General features: G+C 42.7%; 1 protein-coding gene across 1 annotated transcript in view; it reads left to right on the forward strand.

The window, feature by feature from the left end:
- LOC121574610 (collagen alpha-1(VII) chain-like) overlaps window positions 1-5131 on the forward strand; it is an 87410-nt gene extending 82279 nt beyond the window's left edge. The window contains exons 117-121 of the mRNA XM_045223219.1: window positions 77-85; window positions 1224-1355; window positions 1853-1915; window positions 3633-3815; window positions 4311-5131. Coding sequence (XP_045079154.1) covers window positions 77-85; window positions 1224-1355; window positions 1853-1915; window positions 3633-3815; window positions 4311-4339 — 416 coding nt within the window. The 3' untranslated portion in view covers window positions 4340-5131. The remainder of the gene's footprint in view (window positions 1-76; window positions 86-1223; window positions 1356-1852; window positions 1916-3632; window positions 3816-4310) is intronic.
- Window positions 5132-15657: the final 10526 nt, after the last annotated feature.

Genomic DNA, 15657 nt, shown 5'->3' on the forward strand with positions numbered 1-15657 from the left:
GTCCATTTAGAACCTCTCAGTGCTATTGAATGAAAGAGAGAGTAACATTCTCCTCCCTTCTCTCTTTGTCTTTCAGCTTGTGGAGGTGAGTGGGGCTCAGTCTGACACATGGACCAGGTGGTATAAGGGCAGTAGCAATAGTTAGCTTTGACATTAACTATTCAATTAGATTAGCTTTATTATTAGTTTTATTTACTCAATGTGTTTTTGGTTCTGACATGTGTCCGTACTATATGTAGTCTTGGTTATGTTGTCATGTGGTGTGGTCCATGTAGGTGGTGTATCTGTTCTACTCAGTGCTTGAAGTGGGCTAGTACATAACTGACCTGTACAGAATATTGGCTCTAAAATATGATGAGTACCGGCAACTAAATATAAATAGTACTGGCACCCAAAATGAGAACCGGTACCTATTTCAGTCCACTTCAAGCACTGGCTCTAGTGTTCTCATGTGTGTATATGTTAGTGTGTGTGGCTGCTTGTGGGTTTCGGTGGTGTCTGGTGGTTATGTTTATGTGTTTTACTGACCAACCTGGATGTCCTGTTGTTGTTTTTATGTTCCTGGCCCCTCTTCCTTCCCCCCCTTTCCCCTGTTCCGGCTGGCTCTCAGGTATTGTTGTGACAGAAACCCTGCCCGGCTCCAGGGCACGTCCTGCTCCAGAGCAACAGCTGGCCCGGCAGGGCAAGCAGGGCAAGGACGGTGAGTGTGTCCATCCATCTGTCCAACTGTCCTTCTGTCCCTCATCACTCCTCATGTCTGTCTGCCTGTTTGTTTGTTTGTATGTATGTCTGTCTGTCTGTCTGTCTGTCTGTGTCCGTCGGTCTGTCCGTCTGTCCATCTGTCTGTCGCTGTCTGTGTCCGTCGGTCTGTCTTAACAAACAGCCGAGGGTGATGCTGTGTCTGGAGATCTCTGAACACTGGCCCCGTTTTATCATCAATAATCTCTGAACATTAATAATATCTCTGTCTGTCCATGACAGTTTTGCACACTTTTTAACTCTGCGTTTTGTCTGATTTATAAAGTTAGGGGGTTTGAAAGTGGGGTATTCCAGCTGAATAAAGGCCCTTGCCATTCATTGGTGGACTGAGCCCTTGGTGAAATTCCAGTGTTGTGCTGTAGGAGTTGGAGGGTGTTCCCCCTCTGGCCGTGGGGTGGTCAATGAGGGGTCGGGGGTTAGGTTTGTGACCGTTGTGGCGGCCCCTGCCCTGTGCTGTGTTGTAGGGCGTGAGCTGCGTGTGGTGGTGAACACCAACGACCCCGACTACGAACACTTCTACTCTATAGAGAGTTATGACGACCCCATGGCCATGGAGCAGAGCATCCACCTAACTCCCACTGCCAATCAGAGCAACGGTATGTCACACACACACACACACGCATACGCGCACCCTTAACCTTGGATCCAACCTCACACACTGAGGTCAGTCTAACACACATACTCAACCTTGTATCCCTCTCACATACCCAGCCTAACCATCCACTTAACTAACCTTCAAATACTGAACCCAGTCCCACACTCAGACCAACCCTGTATCCCCTTCACACTCTGCCGTCAACATGCAGCTTCCTGGGTGTCTCTGTTGTGTTGATAGTATGTTTGTATGTGTAGTGTACATTGGTCTGTTTCTAACCTGAGATACATGGGTATTTATAACAGCCTTGCAAATCTCTCATTTCCAACAATGGGGGATTTACATGAATTGTTAAATTATGTGCATGTTTCTCAAGTTAGGATTGTATTTGTTTGTGTTAATGTGTCTGAAGTGTTTCTGTTTTGTGTTGTTAGTGTGCTTATTACAGTGTGTCTGTTGATAGATGTTGATGTTTGTTGTATGATTGCGTGTCGGCAGGTGAGAGAGTCACTGTTGACCCTTTGAAAGCAAAGAGGCCCAGGAGAGAGGTCAAACGGGAAGGTAAACCCGCCCACTTCGTCCTCTCCACTACTGGGGTGTTTCCAGGGTTAACTCTGCCGCCCCATCTCTGCATGCCACGGGCCTCTCTAGCATGATGGCTATTGATGTTCATCTCTGAAGAACACACAAACACACTTGCAGAAACAATATCCCAAATAACCAGTTGAGAATGTATTTTTATTTTTATTTGATTGCTATCGATAACAAATCAAAACACCAAAGAGATAGCAGTTTATTTAGCATGGGCTGCGTCTCAATCCACCACATCCGCCAATGTCGGCCTTCTGCATCTGTTGTGGAAGGTGGCCGAGCTACAGCTGTGTTTGTCGGACCAGGAGACATCCCGAAAATCGGTCTTCTCACGAAAACATCTGTAGCATCCGAATGGTTTGGCATACAAACTAATATGACCATCCCATGGAAAGATGAGACTCTCACAAACACGTACATTGTTTTGCTCTAGGACGCCCACAAGACTCATCTGAAGGTAGCCTGGTACCAGTTTAAAAAAATTATGGAAGTACAGTATATATGGAAGTAGTTTAGTGCCAAAAAAAGGGGTTTAATATGGGTAAAAAATATATAATTTCTTGATCCTTCTTATATCTCTCAGATATAGGACAGACACTTTAAAACAAACTTCCTTTTGATTTATTGTTTTGCTATCTGTTTACCCTATTCATCTATTACAAAGATACATATATGTTTCCCCTTTTATCTGTGTCTGGTGTTAGCTAGATACTGGCTAGCTAGGTCTTCAGCCATTTGCTTGACATAAGCATTTTTTTTAAAACTGTCAGTCAAGGCGAGCTCATGAATCTAAGCTCCCCGCCCACTAACCTGTCTTTTCAAACTTCCAGGTAGTTAGCCATGAGCGAAAAAGTAATTTTCAGAATGACTGTTCAGGACCTTTAAACCTAGCCTAACCTATGACCTGACCCATCACCTGTGTACTACTGCCCCCCTAGCCTCCTACTCATGCTTTCGGTCCCTAAAACTAAATAATAGAAAAAGTAATAGAAATATACAACAAAAACTAAATAAAAACTAGCAAATCAGGTCCGAAAACGAACTGAAACTAAATTGAATTTTAAATAAAAATCTAAAAACGAATAGAAATAAAAACTATAATAACCTTGTTATGCAGGACACAAACATTCCATTCAAGCTAAACAATGGATATATAGTGTTTTGCAACGAAATCAAATGTAATACACATCTAAAATCTATTAATTCAAAATCTGAGGACACTAATATTGTACAAACACATAAAGGTACCCATAAGCATTACTTTCTGATGAAAAAACACAAATGTGAAACATTTGTGGATATAGCGTTTTGGAAAAAAACTCTTCAATTGTATGATCACTTATTTCATGATCATCACAGAATGTTAAGCTACTGTACAGTAACAGTAATACTAACATCACATTCAACTAACATTCACCTATAGCTTACTGTAGCTTTTGAAGCTTGAACCCCTCACTGTGACTTTGCCTCTGTTCTGATTCCAGATTCTCTCTCTCTCTCTCTCTCTCTCTCTCTCTCTCTCTCTCTCTCTCTCTCTCTCTCTCTCTCTCTCTCTCTCTCTCTCTCTCTCTCTCTCTCTCTCTCTCTCTCTCTCTCTCTCTCTCTCTCTCTCTCTCTCTCTCTCTCTCTCTCTCTCTCTCTCTCTCTCTCTCTCTCTCTCTCTCACTGTGTGTGTGATGTATTCCAGCTCCAGTGGACCCTTGTGTGTTGCCCCTGGAGGAGGGCAACTGTGGGAGGTTTACTCTGCGCTGGTACTTTAACAGCCAGGTCCAGGCCTGCCGACCCTTCATCTACAGCGGCTGTGAGGGCAACGCCAACCGCTTCCTCCACCAGGAGAGCTGTGAGGAGCGCTGCCTCGGGGAGGACACAGGTACACACAAGCAAGCACACATAGTAACCTACTGTGCACAGACACACATACACATACAGGTATCTGCCAAAATAAAGGAAACACCTACGTAGTATCTTAATAGGTCATTGGGCCACCACAAATCGCTCCAGAATCTCCCATAAGTGTTCAATTGGGTTGAGAGCTGGTAACTGACTGACTCACACAGACACACACACACAATCCCCTATGCTCCTTTGAGACCCCTCTTTCAAAGTCACTGAGATCCCTTCTTCTAGCCATGGTAGCCAAAATAATGGGCAACTGGGCATTTTTATACATGACCCTAAGCATTAACTCAGGGACCACACCTCTGTGGAAGCACCTGCTTTCAATATACTTTGTATTCGTCATTTACTCAAGTGTTTCCTTTATTTAGGCAGTTACCTGTACATCATGCTGAATACAGACACATTCATGCTGCACATACACACAAGCAAATATATCCCAAAAACGGCATATTGTCTTTTGTTGCAGGTGCTGTTCCTTTGAAGAAGGGGCGATGATGAACGGCATGTCATGACCACCTCTCCACCCTAAAGAATGTCAACAAATGGTTGTTTAATATTTAAAACTATAAACATTGGCAAAGTTTTGAATATACACTACCGTTCAAAAGTTTGGGTCCTTCTTTTATATATATATATATATATATATATATATATATATATATATATATATATATATATAGCATTGATGGATTTTGTCTCTTGGCCACAGGTCACGTTGTTGATTTGCTTATTTATTTCAAGTACATTTATATTACATTAACTCTGCAGCCGAACTTTTTAATCCCTCTCAGAATTACATCTAGCGATTACAGCAGTACCGTATTACTGGAAGACAATGTTGTCCAAACATTCACGCAACCTTACCACAGAAAGCAGGATTGGCCTTTGGTGGATGTACAGGTCATGAGTTCCAAATCTGTCCACTAAAGTACAGAGCTGTTCTGTATGTATGAAGAGGCACGCACAATACGTTATACAGTATGTTATAATATTTTGCCAATGTGATGTACATATAAATGTATATTTTTATTACCTGGGAAAAAGTGCTTTGTGTGTCCAAATGATTCATGTTAAACTCTGCATGTTTTTACCTGACAGAGAAAAGGTGCTATTTTAAAAGGTATTTTTGTATTGCACATTTCATTTGTTGTTTTCAAAGACAAAACTAAAGTTTGTATTTTCTTCAAGTTTAATGTTCAAATTGCAAAGGAACACACTCATGATGGCTGGAAAACATTAATCATTGTTTTATTAAATATATAAATAAACCAGAGAATTTGAACAAGATTATTTCTGCAAGGTTTTTTAATGAAAGAAAGACACTTTTCGAAGTGGTAGTTTGGATAGGGCTTGGGTCAGCACACTGGGATATATGATGATGTACGGATAGCTGAGAAGCACATATAGTAGGGCCAAGAGTTTTTCCTGGACATATCACATGGTCAGGAAAGATTCCTGGCCCTAGTTTTAGCCATGTCATGTGCTGTTCCTGTACCTGAGTAAGGATGAATTATTGATGGGGGGGGCTTAAGACCTGGATGTGTTTTAGCATTCATCACACTTCACTGCACCCAGCCTGGTCCTCAATCTGCTCAGTTCCTCTGTCTATTACTGTTAGTCAGGATGTGTGTGCGCGCGTCTAAGGGTACACAGCAAATTCACCAGTGTTGAATCAACACTGAGAGTGTTAAATGTAACACTATTCCAGTGTCTGTATGGGTCCACACTCTTCAGTGTACAGTTAACGCTTTGCTTAGTGCTGACGCTGTTCATCTTTCTCTGTGTAAGAAATTAACACCTGTAGTGTTACAGTAACTCATTTTTGGGTGTTGTTTTTACACTGTATGGTGTAAAGCCTAATTTGCATATTTCCCAGGGTGCCTTGCTTTTTCGAGTGAATTGTAGAGTTACCACACATTACTTTATTTGTTAGTGACAGTGACATGGTTGTTGAATTTGTTCCTTTTTAAGTCCTGTAGCCTTCACCAAGTGAGTTCCTTGGTTGACAATACATTACATACTGTATATCATAAGGCCTTACTTTGATGGACTAGTTTTACCCTAACACAGTGGTGTTAAGAAACTCCTGGTTTACAGGTCACTCACATCAGGCCCTGCAAGTCACATTATGCTGGCTTGCAAAGTGATGTGTAATTTTTATTGGAATCCAGCCAGAGTTAGGACTGATTGGATTAGTTTAGAAAAATTTATGTTATTTATCTTTGTGTAGCTCTCACCCTGCATGATCAAGGGAGGGTGGGGGGGGGGGTACCCTTCCCATGAGCCTCTGCCTGGGAGGCTTCTTTCCTGCATTCCTCTGTGGTACCAACTTAGAGAGGAGAGGGGGGCTGTGGTATCTCTGAGAGAGGAGAGGGTGGCTGGGGGCTGTGGTACCTTTGAGGAGAGTGGGGCTGGGGGGCTGTGGTACCTATGAGGAGAGGCGGGCTGGGAGGCTGTGGTACCTCTGAGGAGAGGGGGGCTGGGGTTCTGTGGTACCTCTGAGGAGAGGGGGCTGGGGGCTGTGGTAGCTTTGAGAAAGGTAGAGCAGAAGAGTGAGAAAGAGAGAGCAATGATGTGGTGCACATATGTGACTGACCTGCTCGATTCGGTCTTATGTAGCAACATTTGAAATAGTGTTTTTTTACATTGGATAAAAGTAGAGACTCAGAGCTAGAAAATGGTATATCATGCACTCTAAAGTTGAGGAACAATGGGAAAATAATTCTGCTTTGAAAGTTGATAAACCTGTAACCTCACTTTTGAGGAAATGGTCCTTGAATGTTTTGGTAAACCTACTGGAGAACTCTTCTTTGTCTACACCCATTCAGCATCGTTCACACCCTCTTAAGCCTTAGCCCCAACCAATCTCTTTAAGGATTCACATGTGAGGTTTTCAAGATTTCAAAACTAAAGGCTGGTTTATTGTCGCAGTGACTAGCTAGCTAAACAATGAACCATAATCCCAACTCATAACGTTACTACACTGCATGAATCTGCAGGTAGCTAACCAACCAGGTTCAATGTTAGCTAGCTAGCATTAGGCTATAACTAGAAATGCAAATGGATCTGAGATATGAATAATATTACTACAAAGATCATACACGTAACATTAGCTAGCGAGTCAGCCAGCTAACGTTAGCTAGATAGCTAACAGTACGCTTTAACTTGAAATAAAAACGACTTTCTGACAAAATTAGAAACGTGTAATATCTGAAAATGTAGCTAGCTAGACTATTTGTAAACATGGATGGACGCTTCTCCTTCTCTGTCACGGATGCCATGCTTGCCCTTAGTTTGAAGATGTAATCCGGAGACAGGTGTTTTATGCAATAGACTTCTGTGTGTTCTCTTTTTGACATCCTCTGCATATTTGCAATCAAATGCCTGAATTTTCTCCATCTCCTTAGCTATCATACTCTATTTCCACTGGGCATTCCATTAATTTCAAAACTCAGTCCTCCAGAAAGTGGCGAGCAACACTTTTGCAGTTCTACTACGTGATATATATATTTTTAAACTGCGTTAGAAAGGATTACGTACACATACTGACTGGCTCATGTTATAGACAGAAGCGTGCTACATGGCAGACCAATACGAACTCATCTCTCGGCATGTCCAGCCCACCCATTATCTCAGCCAATCATGGCTAGAGGGAAGGTTCCTGTCTTTTTCCGTGGCTAAACCAACTAGGCTCATAATTTAACAATTGTATTCGTATTTACAGATGGCATACAAGTTTGTTATTAAGGCACATGAAAGTTCACGTCCTAGAAGGCATTTCTGCCAAGAAAACGCATTTTGATTTAAAAAAAAAAAGTTTACCTTCAAATGCCTCTCCTGTGAAGTAGTGACGTGCGACATACACCTAGTTTCGTGAAACGAGTCACACATATGACCTAGTACGCAATTTTCGGGGACCACTTTTGGCTCGTGGGTACTACTTTCAGAACTACTGGCTAAAAAGTGCAATGGAGCACGTACACTACCAATCAACATTTTGCACACACCTACTCATTTAAGGGTTTTTCTTAATTTGTACTATTTTTTACATTGTAGAATAATAGTGAAGACATCAAAACTATGAAATAACACATATGGAATCATGTAGTAACCAAAAACGTGTTAAACAAATCAAAATGTATTTTATATTCCCAAATATTTCATTATTTAAATTGAGCGCCTTCCCAGCAAACCACAATTGGTCTGTGAACGTTCCTAGAACATTCGTTAGGTTGCGGCAAATGTTCTCACAACACAAAAACTGTCCAGTTGATGATGATTATACAATGTTCGTATAAAACATTCGCCTGACATTTCAAGAACGTTCCCAGAAAACATTTTGTCTGTTCTTTAAAGGCTCCTAGAATGTTTCATTCGTTTGTGGGAACAGTCGGGTGGGATCATTGTGGGGACATCACAAACTTAATTATTAGGTTGAAAAAGAATTTGCCTGATGTTTCAAGAACGTTCCCGGAACACATTTCTATGTTCTTTAAAAGTTCTTAAAACATTTATTTAAGTTTCGGGAACATTGTGGGGATATGACAAGAGATAGGTTTTCATAACCAGCCATAAAATAATGCAATATATGTCACAACAGGTCTAAATATATGTGTCATGACAGTGTTATGACCATATTATAACAGGTTATGACAAGTTATGTCAGCTGTTATGACATCTTATGACATGTTTATGACCATGTCATAATGTGTTATCACGCTGGGTGTCAAGTAAAGTGTTACCAAAAGGTGAATAGAGGGGGTTTTCCAGGCGGGGTTGTATCGCTCGCTCACGAGTGCACAAATATAATATGGCTCTGATTTATCAATGAAAACATGCATATACTGTGTGCACGCAAATCCTAGAATCTCCATGTACGCCAGAACTTTGTACAAAATGTATGCACAGTTGATAAATGAGGCCCCTAGATCATCATGTCATAACCTTATAGAATAACTTTATAAAAGTCTAGCACGAATGTTTCTTGTTTGTTGTTATAGATGTTAGTAGTAATATCTCCATCAACATTAACTGAATATTCCAGGAATGTTTTTTTAGAACAACTCCAACATTTTATTGCTGAAATGTGTTCAGTGAACTTTATTAGAACCATCACGTCATAATGTCACAGTATAACTTTATGAGACCATTGTAGGAATATTCCCTGCTTGTTGTTATGGGTGTTTTGAATAACACATCCAGAACGTTCCTGTAATGTTTCCTCAGAACCACTTCTATTGCTCCCACATTTTGTTGCCAGTATGTTCTAAGAACATTATCGGAGCACTGTTATTACATTCCCTTGCAACCTAATGATAACCTGGAATGTTCTGTGGTAGTTTTTACAGATGTTGTGAACATTTTAGTTAATGTTAGGAGAATGTTAAAAGGATATTTAATTTCTAACATTTTCTTATATTTGGTGATCAAAAACATTCTTTGAATGTTTGTGGGACGTTATCATCCTAATGTTAGCTCAAATCCTAACTTAATGGGAATGTTCTGGGAATATTCCCGGTTTGCTGGGCTGTTTGTTGTTGTCAATACACATAATTGGTTGTTAGGGAGATAAGACTGAGATTACTTAAGATACTAATTGAAGAGGTAGGGTTTCAGACGTTTTCAGAAGATGGGCAAGGACTCTGCTGTCCTAGCATCAGGGGGAAGCTGGTTCCACCATTGGGGTGCCAGGACAGAGAATAGCTTGGACTGGGCTGAGCTGGAAGTGACCTCCCGTAGGGCTGGGATGACCAAGAGATCAGAGGTGGCAGAACGGAGTGCTCAGGTTAGGATGTAGGGTTTCACACATACAGTGGGAAGAACAAGTATTTGATACACTGCCGATTTTGCAGGTTTTCCTACTTACAAAGCATGTAAAGGTCTGTAATTTTTATCATAGGTACACTTCAACTGTGAGAGACGGAATCTAAAACAAAAATCCAGAAAATCACATTGTATGATTTTTAAGTAATTAATTTGCATTTTATTGCATGACATAAATATTTGATACATCAGAAAAGCAGAACTTAATATTTGGTACAGAAACCTTTGTTTGCAATTACAGAGATCATGCGTTTCCTGTAGGTCTTGACCAGGTTTGCACACACTGCAGCAGGGATTTTGGCCCACTCCACCATACAGACCTTCTCCAGATCCTTCAGGTTTCGGGGATGTCGCTGGGCAATATGGACTTTCAGCTCCCTCCAAAGATTTTCTATTGGGTTCAGGTCTGGAGACTGGCTAGGCCACTCCAGGACCTTGAGATGCTTCTTACGGAGCCACTCCTTAGTTGCCCTGGCTGTGTGTTTCGGGTCATTGTCATGCTGGAAGACCCAGCCACGACCCATCTTCAATGCTCTTACTGAGGGAAGGAGGTTGTTGGCCAAGATCTCGCGATACATGGCCCCATCCATCCTCCCCTCAATACGGTGCAGTCGTCCTGTCCCCTTTGCAGAAAAGCATCCCCAAAGAATGATGTTTCCACCTCCATGCTTCACGGTTGGGATGGTGTTCTTGGGGTTGTACTCATCCTTCTTCTTCCTCCAAACACAGCGAGTGGAGTTTAGACCAAAAAGCTATATTTTTGTCTCATCAGACCACATGACCTTCTCCCATTCCTCCTCTGGATCATCCAGATGGTCATTGGCAAACTTCAGACGGGCCTGGACATGCGCTGGCTTGAGCAGGGGGACCTTGCGTGCGCTGCAAGATTTTAATCCATGACGGCGTAGTGTGTTACTAATGGTTTTCTTTGAGACTGTGGTCCCAGCTCTCTTCAGGTCATTGACCAGGTCCTGCCATGTAGTTCTGGGCTGATCCCTCACCTTCCTCATGATCATTGATGCCCCACGAGGTGAGATCTTGCATGGAGCCCCAGACCGAGGGTGATTGACCGTCATCTTGTACCATTTTCTAATAATTGCGCCAACAGTTGTTGCCTTCTCACCAAGCTGCTTGCCTATTGTCCTGTAGCCCATCCCAGCAGGTCTACAATTTTATCCCTGATGTCCTTACACAGCTCTCTGGTCTTGGCCATTGTGGAGAGGTTGGAGTCTGTTTGATTGAGTGTGTGGACAGGTGTCTTTTATACAGGTAACGAGTTCAAACAGGTGCAGTTAATACAGGTAATGAGTGGAGAACAGGAGGGCTTCTTAAAGAAAAACTAACAGGTCTGTGAGAGCCGGAATTCTTACTGGTTGGTAGGTGATCAAATACTTATGTCATGCAATAAAATGCAAATTAATTACTTAAAAATCATACAATGTGATTTTCTGGATTTTTGTTTTAGATTCCATCTCTCACAGTTGAAGTGTACCTATGATAAAAATTACAGACCTCTACATTTGTAAGTAGGAAAACCTGCAAAATCTGCAGTGTATCAAATACTTGTTCTCCCCACTGTAACAATTCACATTTATTTTCCTGCCGTGAGAAACTGGTCAAATGTAGATCCTGTACCTGGGTAGGTGTCTCGGATGACATCTCCATTAATTAGTTAGTGGAAGTAATCTTTCTCAGAACCAATTTAATTGAATCCAGACATGATTGCTGAAGAATGTTAAGGGAACATTATTGGAACAATCATGTCATACTGTAACAACACACTATAACTTCAGAGCATTGTAGGAATATTCCCTGCTTTTTGTTATGGGTGTTTTTGGATACAATCTGACACAATAGCAATGTGTCAGCTACAGGTAACTGCCAAAATAAAGGAAACACCAACAGAAAGTGTCTTAATAGGGTGTTGGGCCAACACACGCCACCAGAACAGCTCCAATGCACCTTGGCATAGATTCTAAAAGTGTCTGGAACTCTATTGGAGGGATGCGACATCATCCTTCCATGAGAAATTCCATAATTTGGTGTTTTGTTGATGGTGGTGGAAAACTCTGTCTCAGGTGCTGCTCCAGAATCTCCCATAAGTGTTCAATTGGGTTGAGATCTAATGAGACACACACACACACACACACACACACACACACATCCTTTAAACCCCCTATGCTCCTTTGTGATCCTCTTTCAAAGTCACTGAGATCTCTTCTTCATACCTTCAGGGAACAAGACAGGACATGTACATGGATATGTCTGCTGTTAGTCCAACTGTGCAACCAGGATATGATCCCTTCTTCTAGCCATGGTAGCCAAAATAATGGGCAACTGGGCATTTGTATACATGACCATAAGCATGATGGGATGTTTTAATTGTTTAATTAACTCAGGAACCATATCTGTGTGGAAGCACCTACTTTCAATATCTTTTGTATCTCTCATTTACACAAAGGTTTCCTTTATTCTGTTAGTTACCTGTATATGAGGGGATAGTAGGCCTAATTGGACAAGGCTATCTTAATGTGCACATGATCAAAGTTAAAGGTAATTATTAACTATTTAATGGAAAGAAATGCACTGACTTCATGTGACTAAATGACTGTGACTAAAACTAGACTAAAATTGTCCAGAGCTTTAGTCTACTGATGGTAACTAAAACTAAGAAGGATGAAATGACCAAAATGAGACTAAAACTAAAAGGTATTTTATTCATAAAGACTACATCTAAAATGGCTGCCAAAATTTACACAGTATTAGACACAGTCCTATGTATCAGTGCAGAGGTGGCTCCCCCTGTCGCCATGTGCCAGTATTGCACCCTAACATCTATCAGCATGAAGCAGATGCACATTCTGAAGTTGTTCATTTTCCCTCTTGAGCGACCTTGTCTGTTTAAAGCCGCAGGGTCTGTGGTTGGCAGAGCGCTAGAGTAGTAGGAACAAGCCAAGTGGAGGATGGCGCATGCCAAGAAGTCACTCTTTCTCCCTCCCTCCTTCTCTCCTCCCCTCACTCACTCCCTCTCTCCCTATCCCTCTGTCTCCTGCCAACTTTTCGTTGCCATGGCAACGAAAATTTACTGGCATGTATTTTTTGCTTCCATTGCTCTTTACCCTCCACAGTCAGTAACTTTGATACTTTTGTTCAATCCTCAGATAACCGTAGTATCTCTTATGTTAAGCACCATACATCTGTGTGGTGATGTCCAATAATGCTCTGTGTGTGTGTGTGTGTGTGTTTGGCGTGAATGAGTGTGCTCATGCCATGTGTGAGAGCACATGCGTGTGTCCTATTTTATCCGTCAGCTCCTTTCAGGCTTTGACCTCATATCTTATCTATCATCTGTGTGAGTGTGTGTGTGTGTGTGTGTGTGTGTGTGTGTGTGTGTGTGTGTGTGTGTGTGTGTGTGTGTGTGTGTGTGTGTGTGTGTGTGTGTGTGTGTGTGTGTGTGTGTGTGTGTGTGTGTGTGTGTGTGTGTGTGTGTGTGAGAGAGTGCGGGTGAGAGAGTGCGGCATTCAAAGTTTCCTCTGTCCTCTAAGAATTTAACTCAGAGTAGTGCCACTGTAAGCATTTATTTGGCCTATTGATCCGAACCTTGGTTGCGCCCTGCAGTGCTTTGGCTGCTCTCTCCGCTGCCAGTAAGCAGTTTCACTAGAAACGAATTAGAATTAGAAATGGATATTACACACCTTACTCTCTGCCTCTTTATACATACCCTATCTGCCTTTCTCAATTACTATTAGTAGCAATGCGTGTGCCCCACCTACCTGAGGATCTGTATTTTTCAGCCATCTATATTTCCTGTGTTTAAGGGGTGCAAAATTCACTTGTCACTTAAATCTCGCTGGATTGATTGCTTTCATTTCACTAATTTCACTCTTTCATACTCTTGCTTGTGCCTGTCGTTTTTTCCCGTTAACGTTATGACCGTGGAAATGTTTGTAATGACCTGTCTAACACTCTAAAATGAGTAGTTTTGTCACACTACACAATACCACAGATGTCTCAAGTTTTGAGGGAGCGTGTGGTTGGCATGCTGACTGCTGGAATGTCCACCAGAGGTGTTGCCAGAGAATTTTATGTTCATTTCTCTACCATAAGCTGCCTCCAACGTAGTTTTAGAGAATATGGCAGTACGTACAACCGGCCTCACAACCGCAGACATTTACATTTACGTCATTTAGCAGACGCTCTTATCCAGAGCGACTTACAAATTGGTGCATTCACCTTATAGCCAGTGGGATAACCACTTTACAATGTTTTTTTTGGGGGGGACTGTGCTTCCGCAGAGGTAGGGGAGCCAGCAGGCCAGAGGTGGATGAACGCAATGCCCTCGTTTGGGTGTAGGGACTGATCAGAGCCTGAAGGTACAGAGGTGCCATTCCCCTCACAGCTCCATAGGCAAGCACCATGGTCTTGTAGCAGATGCGAGCTTCAACTGGAAGCCAGTGGAGTGTGCGGAGGAGCGGGGTGACGTGAGAGAACTTGGGAAGGTTGAACACCAGACGGGCTGCGGCATTCTGGATGAGTTGTAGGGGTTTAATGGCACAGGCAGGGAGCCCAGCCAACAGCGAGTTGCAGTAATCCAGACGGGAGATGACAAGTGCCTAGATTAGGACCTGTGCCGCTTCCTGTGTAAGGCAGGGTCGTACTCTCCGAATGTTGTAGAGCATGAACCTACAGGATCGGGTCACTGCCTTGATGTTAGCGGAGAACGACAGGGTGTTGTCCAGGGTCACGCCAAGGCTCTTCGCACTCTGGGAGGAGGACACAACGGAGTTGTCAACCATGATGGCGAGATCATGGAACGGGCAGTCCTTCCCCGGGAGGACCACATGTAACCACGCCAGCCCAGGACCTCCACATCCGGCTTCTTCACCTGCGGGATCATCTGAGACCAGCCACCCGGACAGCTGATGAAACTGTGGGTTTGCGCAACCGAAGAATTTCTGCACAAACTGTCAGAAACCGTCTCAGGGAAGCTCATCTGTGTGCTCGTCGTCCTCACCAGGGTCTTGACCTGACTGCAGTTCGGGGCCGTAACCGACTTGAGTGGGCAAATGCTCACCTTTGATGGCCACTGGCATGTTGGAGAAGTGTGCTCATCACAGATGAATCCCGGTTTTAACTGTACTGGGCAGACGGCGTGTATGGCGTCGTGTGGGTTAGTGGTTTGCTGATGTCAACGTTGTGAACAGATTGCCCCATGGTGGCAGTGAGGTTATGGTATGGGCAGGCATAAGCTACAGACAACGAACACAATTGCATTTTATCAATGGCAATTTGAATGCACAGAGATACTGTGACGAGATCCTGAGGCCCATTGTCATGCCATTCATCCGCCGCCATCACCTCATGTTTCAGCATGATAATGCACAGCCCCATGTCGCAAGGATCTGTACACAATTCCTGGAAGTTGAAAATGTCCCAGTTCTTCCATGGCCTGCCTACTCACCAGACATGTCACCCATTGAGCATGTTTGGAAAGGTCTGGATCGACGTGTACAACAGGGTTTTCCAGTTTTCGCCAATCCAGCCATTGAAGAAGAGTGGGACAACATTCCACAGGCCACAATCAACAGCCTGATCAACTATATGCGAAGGAGATGTGTCGCGCTGCGTGAGGCAAATGGGGGTCACACCAGATACTGACTGACTGGTTTTCTGATCCACGCCAGTACCTTTTTTTATAAGGTACTGTATCTGTGATCAACGTGAGGGCCTAATTTTTTATTTCAATTGACTGATTTCCTTAAATTAACTGTAACTCAGTAAAATCTTTGAAATTGTTACATGTTGCGTTTATATTTTTGTTCAGTGTACATGGAAGTGTTACACTTTGTTTAGAATATCTACATAAGTTCAGCAATTGCTCTCTTCTTATATTACTCTGTAGGCTACCGAACGTTTCAAAGCTTCTTCCTGGAGGAAGCTTGGTCAGTAGCTACAGAGTGGTATGAGAAGAGTGCCATCTTCCTGCATCT

Source organism: Coregonus clupeaformis, chromosome 10 (genome assembly GCF_020615455.1).
Source record: "Coregonus clupeaformis isolate EN_2021a chromosome 10, ASM2061545v1, whole genome shotgun sequence".
In the NCBI taxonomy this organism is placed as follows: domain Eukaryota; kingdom Metazoa; phylum Chordata; class Actinopteri; order Salmoniformes; family Salmonidae; genus Coregonus; species Coregonus clupeaformis.